This window comes from Perca fluviatilis, chromosome 19, assembly GCF_010015445.1.
Source record: "Perca fluviatilis chromosome 19, GENO_Pfluv_1.0, whole genome shotgun sequence".
In the NCBI taxonomy this organism is placed as follows: Eukaryota; Metazoa; Chordata; class Actinopteri; order Perciformes; family Percidae; genus Perca; species Perca fluviatilis.
The window spans coordinates 28,816,112-28,831,482 of NC_053130.1; the positions used below are offsets into that span (position 1 = coordinate 28,816,112).

The 15,371-nt window shown below is 39.7% G+C and overlaps 1 protein-coding gene across 1 annotated transcript in view; it reads left to right on the forward strand.

Moving 5' to 3' along the window:
* The first annotated feature begins 1,721 nt into the window (after window positions 1-1,721).
* Window positions 1,722-15,371, forward strand: part of LOC120547961 (ras and Rab interactor 2-like) — a 36,391-nt gene continuing 22,741 nt past the window's right edge. Inside the window, exons 1-5 of the mRNA XM_039783802.1 lie at window positions 1,722-1,803; window positions 3,228-3,404; window positions 4,895-5,006; window positions 10,611-10,683; window positions 12,522-12,613. Coding sequence (XP_039639736.1) covers window positions 3,246-3,404; window positions 4,895-5,006; window positions 10,611-10,683; window positions 12,522-12,613 — 436 coding nt within the window. The 5' untranslated portion in view covers window positions 1,722-1,803; window positions 3,228-3,245. The remainder of the gene's footprint in view (window positions 1,804-3,227; window positions 3,405-4,894; window positions 5,007-10,610; window positions 10,684-12,521; window positions 12,614-15,371) is intronic.

A 15,371-nucleotide genomic window follows, 5' to 3' on the forward strand; every position in this document is an offset into this window, starting at 1 on the left:
ACTACAGCACTTACTTTAAAAAATAAGTTAAATAACAAAATATTTTTGTTGCATCTCTTTTCGGTGTTGTAATTTGTAGATGTCCCTAAGCACTCGTCTTACAGCAGCAACAACAACAGCAGAGAGCAGAAGCCAGCAGGCAAGTGTTATTTACATAACCTTCTGGTGTACTTACAAACTTTACAATCCATCGTTTTATGAGTGCATAACCTATATATACTAGTGTAGACCTTTGGTATCATTTCGGGCATTATTAGTGGGGTAATGTTAAGAGACACTTCGGATCCATTAGCCTCTGCGCTAAGCTATTCAGCGGCTAACGCTACTCTACGCTAACTCTCCCAATGTTAGACCCAGGTGAAAAAAGCTTCTGGGGGGGTGTTTGGCTCGAGGTCATGGTGCAAAGGACCCTAGGGTGAAATTACTCCGAACCATCACTTTAATTCAGAATGTGATTTTCAATACTAGTGCAGTGCCCGTTCAAAACATGCCTGTTCAGAATGGGTCGATAGCTTGGCCTGTGGTTAAGCTAAAGATGTATTATGATCTTCTAAAAAATTAATGTGTGAACAAATATGAATATTGAATTATGTTACTATTCTAAGGAATGGTATGCCGAAATAACAGAAGGCCCTCTAAGCACTTTAAACATATGCAACTCAACTGTAAACTACTGACTTAACTGTGTACTTCTACTTCGGAGAAAGACATTGTACTACTTTTTGTACTACTATTTACCTACAGAGAAATGTTACTGGTTACACAAAATTAATAATAGGCAGGCACGCACGCACACACACACACACACACACACACACACACCACACACACACACACACACACACACACACACACACACACACACACACACACACACACACTGCTTTAAATATTCATTGCTTTATAGTTAAATTTAAGGTTGTGATCCTCAAATGTGCCCTTGGCAAATCCAATGGGTCAACGTTTGTAAGCTAATTGTTTCCTCTATGCTAAAGCAGCTGATGTGATGTTACTCAACAGAGGCATTGCCCAGCTAGACATATAATTGGGAAACGAAACAAAAGACAGCGGTGTAACACTGAAAAGAATTAGGCTCAATCTTAGTTGCAGGGAAATAATTGCTTACAGTATTCCTATAAATCAAGACTGGTGTTTTTCTTTCTCGTTCAGCTCACTGAGCCTGCTCCATTACTCCCTGTGATATTTGGGGTTTGATTTTAGGATAATCTTAGAAATTACAACTTTAAATCATTTAGAAGTAAGAGAAAATAAAAACCAAAAAGTGGAAGTCCGATAACTTTACATTTAAAAAATGAAACTTTTGTAGTTATGTGTTGAATCAGGCCAGTGTACTGGTTAAGGCTATTAGCATTGCTATCGTTCTTATGAATATTTCACAACCCAAAATGCACCATGGCTCCTTTGCGTATTGGCTTACGTATTTAAGGTACTTGAACTTGAACTTGAACTTTGATCTTACCTAAGAATAAGCAGGAGGGAAGTTTTGATGAAAGCCACAAAAGTTTTTTAATTGTTCTTACGGATAATTTAGGATCAAATCTGTGTGTATGCACGATTCATGTGTGAGTTTAGGTGTCATTTACACCGGGGGCGCTGGGTACAGGTCCCCACCACTTTTTGAAAGCAGATTTCCTAAAAATGTTTTAAAAAATAAAAAATAGTTTTGTGTGTTTCTTTGTAGCTGATCGACTCATTTGCCTGGGAAATCGGCACCTTGAAGAAGGAAATGGGAAAGAAGACTGAGCCTGCAGAAGGAGACCACAATACAGATACACTCCTTGGGTGAGCTCAGGGTGTCTGCACATAAGACAGTTTTCTGGTTTTGACTCTGTGTGTGTGTGTGTGTGTGTGTGTGTGTGTGTGTGTGTGTGTGTGTGTGTGTGTGTGTGTGTGTGTGTGTGTGTGTGTGTGTGTGTGTGTGTGTGTGTGTGTGTACATACTTATTTTTTTATTTCCATTCAAGTATTGCCATTTGCTACAATGTAGTGCAGTTCCACATGACTACCAACAGAGGGCACTCTTATAAGGCCTTAAAACTGTGAAATGTGATGGCACAAATGTGATGGCCACATACTGACACAATGCTGTCACCTAGCTCAGGAATCAGAAGGTAGCATGACAAACTGATAAAGCTTTCCGGGAATGTGTGTGTGTGTGTGTGTGTGTGTGTGTGTGTGTGTGTGTGTGTGTGTGTGTGTGTGTGTGTGTGTGTGTGTGTGTGTGTGTGTGTGTGTGTGTGTGTGTGTGTGTGTGTGTGTGTGTGTGTGTGTGTGTGTGTGTGTGTGTGTGTGTGTGTGTGTGTGTGTGTGACTTCTTCCCGCAAGTCTTTCAATCTAAATGACATCTTACCTTATCTTACCCTTGTAGGAAACTGAGCTTCCAGACAGTCTTCTGATGATAATACAATATAAGCTTTGAAAAGAAGACTCAGAATGTGTATGCGAATAATGTCAAGTTGAATTCAGACCATGCCCATTAGGGCTGCACGATATACCGTTTTTTTTATCGTCATCGCAATATCAACTGGCGCAATATACATATTGTGAAAGGCTGCAACATGTCGCGAAAGACGCTTAGAGATTTTTAGTTAGTTCAAAAAAAATACCAGTAGAAAACTGCACTTTGGGCTCCCGGGTTGCTCACCTGGTGGAGTGCGCAACCATGTATAGAGGTTTATTTCTCGACACAGAGAACCCATGGTTCAAGTCTGACCTGCGGCACTTTCCTGCATGTCTTCCCCCTCTCTCTCCCCTTTCATATCGTAGCTGTCCTATCAATTGAAGGCAGAAATGCCCAACAAAAAATCTTAAAAAAAGAAAACTGCTCTCATAACATAACTGTCATCGTTTTTTCAGTGGTGCTTTTATATTCAAATCAATGTTCAAGAATGTTGGTAATGATTTCCTTTCCTTTGTTTCAAATTCAACAAACAATTTGTTTAATTTTAGCAGAATACTGAAAGCAACAGAAATGCCAACCTGAGTTCACTTTATCTGTATATTTATCGCAAGTAATATGGTTATCACGATATTCAACAATGATATCGCATATTTTCCTTATATCGTGCATCCCTAAAACCCAGCATACCTTTGCTGGAATCAGTGCATTTCTGGTAATTAATTTTCTAAGTTTCTGTAGCATACATTTCATATTTGTTTGATCTTGTTATCAGACTGGGTGAAGAGGTGGGAGGTCTCTTCCTGCAGGCTTCCCCCTGTGCCGGGATGGGAGCAGGGCTGGCCAGAGCCAGAGATTCGGGCTACGATTCCCTGCATCGGCGGCTCAGTGTTCTGGACAGACTGGTGCAGACGCATGCTGTGTGGCTCCAGCTGGGCCTCAGCCACCAGGACGCCATACATATACTGCAGAGCCAACCCACTGGGGTAAGGGAACAGCAGCCACTGGGACTCCTTGTGTCCACACTGTTGAAACAATCATTTCAACACCTCCTCGGTGTTACTACAGCCTCCAAAATCATTGCCACCAATTAACTCATCTTCAACAAAAGTGTAACTGTTTTATGTACTTAGCAAAGTATGAGACAAAGTGCAGTCTTGAAAATAACTGCAGAGTCAGGGGTGGGAATCACCAGAGGCCCCATGATACGATATTATCACGATACTTAACGTTACAATACCATATTATTTATGACCTTTTTCTTAAACTTCAAATTATGTCCCCAAAGGAAAACTTTGTAAACATCTGTTTTATCTGTTTTTAAAAGCAGTTGATTTTATTATTCTAGTACCAAAACGTTAAATTAAATTCTCATGTGCAGTTTCTATTATAAAAGTCTTATATTAACGTCCATGTATCAATACAGTGTCGCCACGGAAAAGGAAGGTGTGATGCAGCGTTTAAAACCTGTTTTAAAACACTTATGTCATATTTATGTCATATATGTCATATTCTTATGTCAGCATTCCGGATTGGGAGAAAAACGTGCTCTGGTTTATTGGCATTTCTTTAAACCAATCAACTTGGGCGGTGCTAAGTGCCGGACGGAGCCACCGTGCCTCTGCAAAATAGCCTCGGGAAGGAACTTGTTTTGGTGGAACATGTGTACGCTCAAAAGTTGTTTTAGTCGTGCAACAGAAAACTCTGATTGGACAGATAGTCTAGCTAGCTATCTGGATTTAACCGGCCGAAAAGAATGACATCCGGCGGAATTTCCGGTGGAACCGGAGCAATCCCGGTAGGGGAACGTCGTGGATATAGACTGAAGCAATCATGACTGACTCCTCTTTCCAGTCTCACTCTGAAAAAGACCCTGTGTGGTTGAAAACAGTCAGCGTTTTTGATATATTTTTCTTTTATAAGCCCTAAACTGATTAAGGCATTTTAACTACAGTACATCCTTTGCTCGGTGCAGGTTTGCCTTAAGTAAGCCCTAGTGTCTTCCCTTTTTCTATAGGTGACCAGATTGAATTCAACACCCCGTTTCCACCTGGTAGTAAAATCCGATCTGAGTGATCAGATCACAAGTGGTCCCTCTAGACACATTTGGAGACACATTCTACTGCCAAGTGGGAACACGCGTACCTACAGTAGAGCTGTCCACTTGTGATCCTATCACTCAAATCAGATTTTAAAACCAGGTCGGAACGGGGTCCAAGAGCATTTTGCATTCACCTGGTGTTTACTACCGTACAACCGTGAGCACCCTGTATTTTTTTCTTATTGCTAAATCCTGATTGGTGCGTGGAACGTACATGACAAAACCTTTTCCCAACTTAGGCCTGTCCTCTTTAAAATACAGGGAAGCGCACAGAGAAAACCTTGAGTCAGCATAACTCCATAAAGAATGACACAATTCTTCAGTAAACCCTGAAGTATATGTTTTTGATTGGATGTTTCCTCCCCTGGCCTGCAGACATTCGTGGTGAGGAAGTCAACTAGCCTGCAGAGGAAAGTAATATCGCTACGCATGGACAAAGAATCTGCAGTTCCTGTCAAAGACTTCCCTGTCAAGGAGAGCCAGTACAGTAAGATTCTATGAACCCCTACTGCGTGTGTGTGTGTGTGTGTGTGTGTGTGTGTGTGTGTGTGTGTGTGTGTGTGTGTGTGTGTGTGTGTGTGTGTGTGTGTGTGTGTGTGTGTGTGTGTGTGTGTGTGTGTGTGTGTGTGTGTGTGTGTGTACTTAAAGTATCAAAAGTAAAAGTACTCAATGCAGAAAAATCCTCTTTTGAGAAACTAGAAACAATCAAATCTGTTCTATCAATCAGCTAAGTGTTAAATCAGCTAATCATTTCAGCTGGACTTGTAGGCTGTTATATTGTTGGGTAGTTTAATTTATAATAAAACATTGTATTTTATGAACTATATGTTTTTTGTGCAAAAATCTTAATTTGTAAAGTAACTAGTTTAAGATGAATGTAGCGGAGTAAAAACTACAATATTTCTCTCTGAAATGTAGCGGAGTAGAAGTAGAAAGTGGCATGAAAAGAAAAGACTCAAGCAAAGACTCAAGTAAAGTACAAGTCCCTTACTTGAGTAAATGTACTTCCTGACTAACACAGGCATGCATTGCAGCAACAAAGATTTACTCAAAGTAACTCAACTTCTACTACAGTCAATCCACCCAGAATGTAATTAGTTTACAAAAGCATCATAACCAATAAATAACACACAGTTTCAAGCAATGTTATTGGCACCCTTTTTTGTTTGTTTTTTGTTTTAACCTTCTGTTGTGTGTACAGTAATTCCTCTTGAGGCTTTGTTCCATACTTAAAGGGTTATCTCAATCTAATGTGGCAGAGGCTTCAATATCTGTTTGGTGACCTGGGATCTTCCCTTTTCTACAGACTTCTTCCTCGTCCATCACCCCCATCGAAATTAGTAAATCACTAAATCCACTGTTCTTTTCTTCTTTGTTCTGTTCTATTTTCAGTTACCTGAAACACAGGGATTTTCTTAAAGCTTTGAACAGACCTCTCACTGCTCTGAATGTGTAGTTTCTTCTTCCTCTACCTGTGTGTGCTGACATTTTGGCACCAGACTGGAATTTCCCATTGCTTACCTAGTGAGAGTATGCGCAGTGTGTAAATCACCGCCCACTACAGCCTTTACGGCCCTTTCCATTTTTTTTTTTTGCTGACGACTGGTAAAAAGTGTAGACTGAACAGTCTGTGACGTCTCTCTTATCAAGAACAATACACAAGAACAATAAGTAGTCAATTCTTTAAAGGAACATGCCGACTTATTTGGACTTTAGCTTATTCACTGTAACCCCCAGAGTTAGACAAGTCGATACATACCCTTCTCATCTCCGTGCGTGCTGTAACGCTGTCGGACGCCCCCAGCATTAGCTTAGCCTAGCACAGATCCTGCAGGTAACTGGTTCCAACTAGTCTACTGCTCCGAATAAGTGACAAAATAACGCCAACATGTTCCTATTTACATGTTGTGATTTGTATAGTCACTGGGTGTATAAATAACAACGTCACATGAGACACAGCCATCTTCTAATCGTATACATACTGGGAACTATAGTCTCAGAAAGGCGAAGCTGCTCTGGGCTTCTCAGGTGCTGCAAGCATATCACTCCGCCCAAGTAGCAGAAGTAGCAGTGCTTCGCCTTTCTGAGAATATAGTTTCCAGTTTATATACGGTTAGAAGATGGCTGTGTCTGATGCCTGTTTGTGATATTGTACACGCTAGTGACTATACAAATCCTAACGTAATAGAATAAGGACATGTTGGTGTTATCATTGTCGGAAACAATGAGGCTAGGCTGGGGGTTACAGTGAATAAGCTAAAGTCCCAATAAGTAGTCGCGTTCCTTTAAGGGATACTTGATGCAGCGTTAACGAGCAAAAGTGGACTTGGACATGCCTTAAATGCACTTGCGCCTTGCACTTTAGACCATGCACTATAGATTGTTTCAATAGTTCCGCAAATGATATTTGGCCCAACAACTTTATAAAGAGTCTTTTCAATTATTTTCCGATAATTTTGTTGTAAACAACAGGAATCCACAGGTGATTTGTTCATAACAATATTATTATAGCGGCCATAGTCTCACATTGCCAGACTTTCCTTCACAGCGCTGCGGAGGAAGGTATGGCTAGTCCACACAGCATTTCGGGGTTGGGAGAAAAACGTGCTCTGGTTTATTGGCATTTCTTTAAACCAATCACAATCGGAGGAGGACAGAGACATGGTGCCGCTGCAAAATAGCCTTGGGAAGGAACTTGTTTTGGTGGAACATGTGTGCAACAGAAAACTCAGATTCGACAGATAGTCTAGCTAGCTGTCTGGATTTACCCTGCAGAGATCTGAGGAGCAGTTAACCATAGTCCTCATTAATCCACCAGAGTTTAGAATGTCAACACAAAGAACGCGGAAGGTGACGGACATCCGGCTGAAAAGAAGGACATCCGGCGGAATAACCAACGGCACCGGAACAATCCCGGAAGTGGAACGTCGTGGATATAGAACAGTGTTTCTCAACGGGGGCGGTACCGCCCCCCAGGGGGCGTTCAGAAGATGATGGGGGGCGTTGGAGCAAATATTTTGGAAAGGGGGGCGTTGAGGTGCCGTTGGGGGGCGTTTGTTTGAAAGCTAGTTTAAACCAAAGATTCACAATAACAATACATGTTTACACTTAAACTACTAAAGAATAAGTAGTCTGCAACATTAAAAGCTGCCAGTTTACAGCACTGCGACTGGACCAGACGTTATCTTCTCTGTGCTTCTGTCAGCTTTGTTTGGTGCAGCTCCGTGCTGCCTTCATGGAAAGCGGGCCGTCAGAGCATCGTCTTAAATGAGCTCTGTAGCTACTACGTGAAGCTGCGTTCAAGTATAAGAATAAACCAATCGGCTCACGCGTCCTGTTGTAATTCTTTACCCCCAATGTAGCACAAGTAGACTTTATATTTCACAGTAACAGTTTTTCGTCAGATGGTTTATTAAAAACACAGCGTTTCCTACTGTACCTGAATGCAGCTTCATTTCGCGAAGAGAGAAAGAAAGAAAGACGTACGAGAGATATCGACTGTGCTTTGTTGTTTGGCAAACAGTCAGCTGTTCCATAAACTTCGCGGGCAGTTCAGGGCTTATATTTGGTGTTTTAAATCTTTCTTATGGAAGCCATAGAGGAAGTGATGTCACTGTTTACTGTACGGGACTCTCACACCTCCACAAAACACCGCGATGTGGGGGGTGTGTTTTCTCAAACTTTTTTTCTGCTATTTACTCCCAAGACAGGCGATAGCAAACATAGCTAGACTCTTCTAAGCATTAAAAAACGCCTCTCACTAACTTTCAAAGGTTGTAAACTTATTTCCATTCGGCAGTAGGTGTCGTTCTTCAAGTCGTTTGTCATCACCAAAATACGTGTGTGTGTGTTGTTGTGTGTGTGTGTGTGTGTGTGTGTGTGTGTGTGTGTGTGTGTGTGTGTGTGTGTGTGTGTGTGTGTGTGTGTGTGTGTGTGTGTGTGTGTGTGTGTGTGTGTGTGTGTGTGTAATCCTTCTGCTTTTACCCCTTGATAAGTGCCAGCTTGTTTTCCGTTGGCACAATTCGATTTTAGATTTGAATGAAAAATAGATTTGAATGTTAAAGTGCTAGCTGTTTCTGATTGGCTACTGTTAGTGTTTGTAATAATAATAATAATAATAATAAATTTTATTTAAAGCGCATTTCATGACACCCAAAGTCACTTCACAAACAAAAAAGGTCACTTCAAATTATAGTCATCTTCTAAAGGTGCTGAGGTTCACACCATGCAGCAGGCCTTTTGATAATACCTATTTATAGTTTGAATGTTACATATCTAGTCGTTCTGATTGGCTGCTGTTATTTAATTTGAATGTCAAATGGTTGCATTTTTAAAAAAAACCTGTAAATATATATAATTTCTATTCACATGGCGTTTTTGATACCTGGGAAACTAATACATGTGTTGTTTGTCATTCAATGATTTGATTTTTTGATTATTTTTGATAACAATAGTAACAACAATAATAGGCCTATATTAGGGCGTAATCATTAATATTCAGGGCATTTAGCCTACATAATATTTGATGGGGGGCGTTAGGGACCTGGATAATGGATAGGGGGGCGCTGGCACAAAAAAGGTTGAGAACCACTGATATAGAATATAGCGGCCACAAATCATCAATCATTTGTATCCATTCAGAATTTTAAACCTTGGTTTGCACCTTCAGGTGTGAAAACTGGTCCAACCCAACCGGTCGCGTCAGATGGCCGCCCACCAAGAGCCAGGTTCTATTCGAGGTTTCTGCCTGTTAAAAGGAAGTTGCACCAAATGCTTGCTCTTGGGGGGAATTGTTGGATTTCTGTAAATTATGGAGTGTCATTAGCATGACTGATAATCTGGTTATTGCTCAAGTGTATTATATTCCAATAAATGACTAAAACCTTGGTACAAGTTTCCTGATTGAATTGAATTTCGGTTTTACTGTATGTGACTCATTTTACTCTCACGCTACTTGAGGATTACATTGTACTGTGACCTGTTAGAGCTTGTGTTCTTTAACAGAGAAATGTTGAGTTGCGTAAAATTGTTTAGTGTATCATAGATAGATAGATAGATAGATAGTCTGTGCAGATTAAGCAAATAAATCTGATTGGCCCATGTGTCAAATCAAAACTCTCTATCCAAAGTATGGTTTGATGACTTTAGAACTAAAGTATGTATCACGTTTGATTGTATCAGTGGAGATTTCAGATAAGGAGAGTTCTAAGTTGTAGGCCTGCTCTTATCTAGACATAAGTTTGGCTTTAACCCACTTCTCATTCACTCCAAAGTGTAAACCTGTATTCTTATCTCGCTGTCTCTGCATCCTTCTCCCTATTCAACCATTTGAATCAACCTTTGGATTCAAATGTACCGTAGAGACATAAATGCAAACGATTAAATTTTATTGACTGATAAAATCTCACACTCCTTATCTTACAACACACAGAAATGCATGTTATCTCTGTCGATACCCAGAAATCGCTGAGTACAGTGCCAGTAGGCACGACTGTAAGCTGTTGCAAGCTGTGTGCCCATAGCAAAAAACGTTTTCACTATTGTATTTCCGACAAGTTGCATAAGTTTTCCTCCTCCCAACTGTTCTGTGTGCACTTAATCTCTTACAAATGCATTAAGCAACAATTTGAGTCCACATGGAATTCTGGTTGCTATTTGTTCTGATTATTTATATGACACTTATAATACCAGTCTTATTCTTTTATCGTTAGGGGAATTTAAGTTAGATGAGGGATTGAGTAAACCATTCCTTTAGCATGCATTGGTTTAAAACAATTTGCTCTGCTTGTTGTGCTTTTCTCAGCTCTATCCTCTTTGCCCCTTGCTAGTAAAATAAGTTAAAACATGATGCATGTGGAATCTGCATGGTTTTATATCCTAAGAGTTACAGTTTATGCCCAAAATCGCAGGATTTCTTTGATGAAACGAAATCAAAAAAATCTTGTATTGTTCGGTGGTCTTTAGAGTTTAACTACTAAATGAAATGGTTAATTTTGGAGCTGTTTTGACTAAACTTTGTTTTTGTTTTTAATGATTTTCCTCTGATAGTTTGCTGTGTTCATCATCATCTTGTTGTTCTGTGCTCCTACAGCTTTCTCTTTGGTGGGATCAGGCCTGAGCTTTGCAGACCTTTTCCGTCTGGTGGCTTTCTGCTGCATCAGCAGGTGAGTTCTTCAGTCCGAAATACTCTGTTTCCCCTACACAGTATGTTTCATGCACATTAGGGCTGCGTGATATGAGGAAAATATCTAATTGCGATTATTTGGACTGAAATTGCGACTATGATGTAATTCACGATATGTTTTGATCATTATTCACGTTTTCATTGAAAAAATATTAAAATGAAATGATTAAAGTGCTTTGCGAGGATCTGTACCAAACAAAGATTTTTTTCTTTAGTCTGTAGGATAGGATTTGTAGGTCGGGACATCTCTGCAGGACCACAACTATAATATGTTTAGAAATCATAGAAAAAATTTGTCCAGATCTTGCCTGAGAATCAACACTTTTTCTTTAGTATCATATGTCTGTACATCCATGGCTACACTGAAAACAGGAACTGCTAATAGCTAATTCAACATACTTTAAGTCAGAAATCAGAATCAGAAATAGATTTATGGCCAGGTAAGTAGCACTTGCTAAGAATTTGTTTTGGTTGATGGTGCATAATAAAAACAACAATAATACAAAATAAACCAACAATAAATACAGAAACAAATAACACATACATACATACATATGGCTATTTAACATTAAGGATGGAAAAAGAGGCTGTTTGGTTAATGTAGGATGTACAAAAATGCAGTGCATAGTGCACAAAGGAATGTGCAGAGGACCGGATGTAGAGCTATCAATATTGTTGTGACATGGCTAAAGGCTCACAATGTCCCATCAACATTGGTTCTTATGTCTGTGGAACACAGAGACTCTCCTCTATCTATTCATATACAGATATTTGCCCTGTTTTTGACAGAAAGACGAAAAAGTCAACATTTTAAAATTGCAGCTGTGGGCTGACGGGCTGTTTTTGTTTTGTATATAATGTTTGTACCACATATTGTTTCTTTTGTATATGAATTAGAATACTTAGTTAAATTATTCAAAACACATAATGTAAGTATATTGATGAATTAAATAAAATATACTAAGCCAAAATACACATTGTATGTTCACATACAGAATATTAAAATCTACGTTTTACAGTATCACTCTAAAATGTTTGTTGTTTTTGTGGGTAGAAAAGAGTATGTCTGGTTCTAATACAACACAGCAAAGCTACAAAGCTACAAAGGCCAAGAAGGAGGTATCAAGAATGTTGTCATCCTTTATCTTAACAGGGAAGCACAGAAGCATTTTTAGATGGATACATAGTGAAAATAGAAATATGTCACTAGTACATTACTATTCCATTGCACATAGCGCCACTGTTGCCGGAGCAAAACAACTACTCATCGTTATGTAATTTAGCAGGACAGACAATGAAAGCAAGTTTGATCAGAATTATAATTGGAAACACTTAGGTTCTCTCAGTACAGTCGCTTCATTTACCGGCAGTGGCAGATCATTGGAATGTTCCCAACCAATGCTATGTAGCAAAGTTTACGGTTATGAGCTTTTGTAGTTAACATCAGCTCGAGATAACGATTGTTTATATCCTGGTGCGCTGGCACAAGACAAACAGGGACTTCACTTAATTGCACGTACACTATAATTATTATGTCCTTCACAAATCAGTAGGTAAAATGTTAAGCTTTGGTGACTCGGGTTTGCTTGACTGAGAACTTTTGAAAGCTTGTAAAAGACCCACAGGGAGGAGAGCAGCGGGCATATATTACCCTCCAGCTGTCTGGTCCAACATACACCACACACCCAAGCTACACCATGCTCCTCTTTTTCAACACAGTGACTCACACACGTTTTGAAATATTCTATCAGTCCCGCCCTCTTTTCTCTGTTGACCAGGTCTTTCTCCCTTACACTCCATCTTTTCGCTTTTTCTTAGGGATGTGCTGCCCTTCACTCTGAAGCTTCCAGAAGCCATCGCTTCAGCCAGAACCTCTGCTGATCTCGAGGAGGTTGCTAAACTTGGAGCAGGTTTGTTCTCAAATTGTAATATATATTTAGGGAACAAGAATGCAATTGGGGGAATCTGTAAACTGATTGCAGGCTGAAGGTGGGAAAATGAAGATGAAGTTTCTTGATTCCATTGCAGCAGAAAACAACATGATTTAGATAAAAACACAATAGATAAAAGAAATAATCATGCTTCATGGCGAAAGTGATTGCTTTTTATCTAGAAAGAATTAGAAAATTGGCTTATAACATTTGCAAATGAAGCTGTTAACACATGTAAAAAAAAAATGAATAGTCTAGTATGAAAACATAGTATGTGTAATGTTGGATGTAGGCATTTAAATGTACACCGTTAGGTGTTCCCATAATCATATTAAGTAATGAAAATATAGAGTTTCCAGAAAGGATTACCATGTAAACTCTTTAAAGGTTGTGTGCAGTGGTGTAGTATCAGTGTGTCATGAGTTGTGTTTGTTATAAATCTTGCTTATTGCATCAACAGAGACACCAGCCAGTTTGAATCAATTATTGGTAGTATTGCATCAGTTGTTTGCAGCCAAACTGATTTGTGTAGCTGTGTCAGCTTCTTGCTGATTCAGAAAAGTTAAGTGTTTTACTCCATTCCACATCTGTTTTTTCCTTTTTCCTGAGGCGTTACACTCGTAAAGCCCCTGTCTACCACATTCCCCCATGCTTGAAAGATTAACTGGCATGCCTTTGCTAAATGACTCACCCCCCAGGGACAAAAGCCTCTTCCAGGCCCAGATCAGTGCTGCTCAGCTGGGCATGGACTCAGGCGAGAGCTGGGTGCCTCTGGAGCTTTTTTTTCTTTCCTCCCAGCTGCGGAAGGCCTCGGCCTTCTTACAGCCATCACCTAAAAACGCTGGACATTTTCATTCATATAATCTGACACCATCTCAAAAAAGTGTGATGACATGTTTACTGTAATGAAGACCATGTTGTTATCACAAAACAATTTCATTTATGTAGTTCTTTAAAGAGCAGACATTATTTTGACTACCTGCCTCTCCTAACTATGTACTTTTGCACTTAGTTGAGGCAAAAATAATGGTTTAAAAGTGTGTAGGTGTTGGTGGATGTATTTTCCACACCACTGCTCTTTCCATAACCCACTTAGAGTGACCTTTCTGTGCATTCAGGCTCGTGTTCTGTGACTCAGCTCTGAGCTGTCATGTGTACTCTCGGCTGACTCGGCCAGACTTCCAGTGTCCCTCTTCCGGACAGCTTCTGAAAGAGTTCAGGATGACACACAGTGATTCGATCAGAGTCTTTTGTAGTTTCAAATAGTCTCAAAGACATACATACAGACATACATTTTTTTTCTTCTATTTCTTTCCCTCTCTCTCTCTCTCTCTCTCTCTCTCAAATTCATATATGTATCGCATATTAAATACATAGGTGTCACATTCTAAACTGTACTGATCGCTATACATGATACTTAAAAAATAATTACATTGCACAATACAATACAGTTATGTCACTCACACTCTCTCTTTCTCTTTCTCTCTATCCTTTATTCACAAAAGGGTTCTTGTTTAGTGAGGTGACACAATGGCGGCTTTTGTGTCTGTTAAGGTACTTGAGTGGCAGTGGATAGTTGATCTAAAAGGCCGTTACGTAGGTACATACGTGCAACCTTAATGGCTGGGAAAGATGAGAACAGAGTACTGTTGGCTCTTCACAGTGTCGTATTGTTTACGTTCTGTTATATGCCTCTCCACCTGTAATGACAGTTTGGTTTAGGAGGCAGTTTGTTTGTTGTAACCCACCATTGGGCAAAAATTACCTGTTGGCCACTATGGAGCCCCACACACACATGTTCCCCCCAACCCATTTTTCTGACATTCCCAGAAACCAACCAGTATTTCTACACTGGAATATTAGCCAGTCCCAGGTTCATTGTCAGTTTGTCATAATTGATTGAAACCTGAATTAAACTAAAAATATTAGGTATTTAAACTTGATTTTGACAGAGGGCCCTTACCATTGCAGTTTTCATTGTATTTTGTGTATTTTACAAGAGATTGGTATCCGGGCTGATACTGGCCTTATTTAGGGGATCAGGTACCAGATGTGACTGATCCACATTTAATACAATTTTTTTTAATTAAATTCAATATAATTTTATTTATAGTATCAAATCATAACAAGAGTTATCTCAAGACACTTTAGACACAGACACAGATAGAGGAGGTCTAGACCCAATAATTCCAACAATTCCCCCCAGAGCAAGAATTTAGTGCAACAGTGGTGGGAAAAAACTTCCTTTTAGGCAGAAACCTCGGACAGACCCTGACTCTTGGTGGGCGGGTGTCTGCAGGTGCCGGTTGGGACACAGAGACACTGATCTTTGTCAGTGTTAGAAAATGATGTGTTCGTGCTATCAATTATTAATAAACATTTATTTAGTCAGTGTAGGACGGCAACACTGTTTAGTTGCTGTAGGTATTTTGACTGAACAAGTGGGTTGTGCATTTTTACTACTTTGGCTTTTCCTTTCTAAAGCTATATCAGCTATGTGGCATTAACTAAGTAACATAATCAATGCTAGATTATCCGAAAAAACCTGCACCCTGAACGTTTCTTAAGGCATTTTTTCTGTAGTCTTTCAAAAAATGAACTGGGAAACTGAAAATGGCTAGAATGAAGTCCGGGATGCCTGCTAGATGCAGTTGGAAGAAGCTGTAAATGGACCTTGAGATTATTTGTCAAACTACTGTTTCCAAGGTCAAGAAGGAACCTTCTCCCAGCTTCTTTC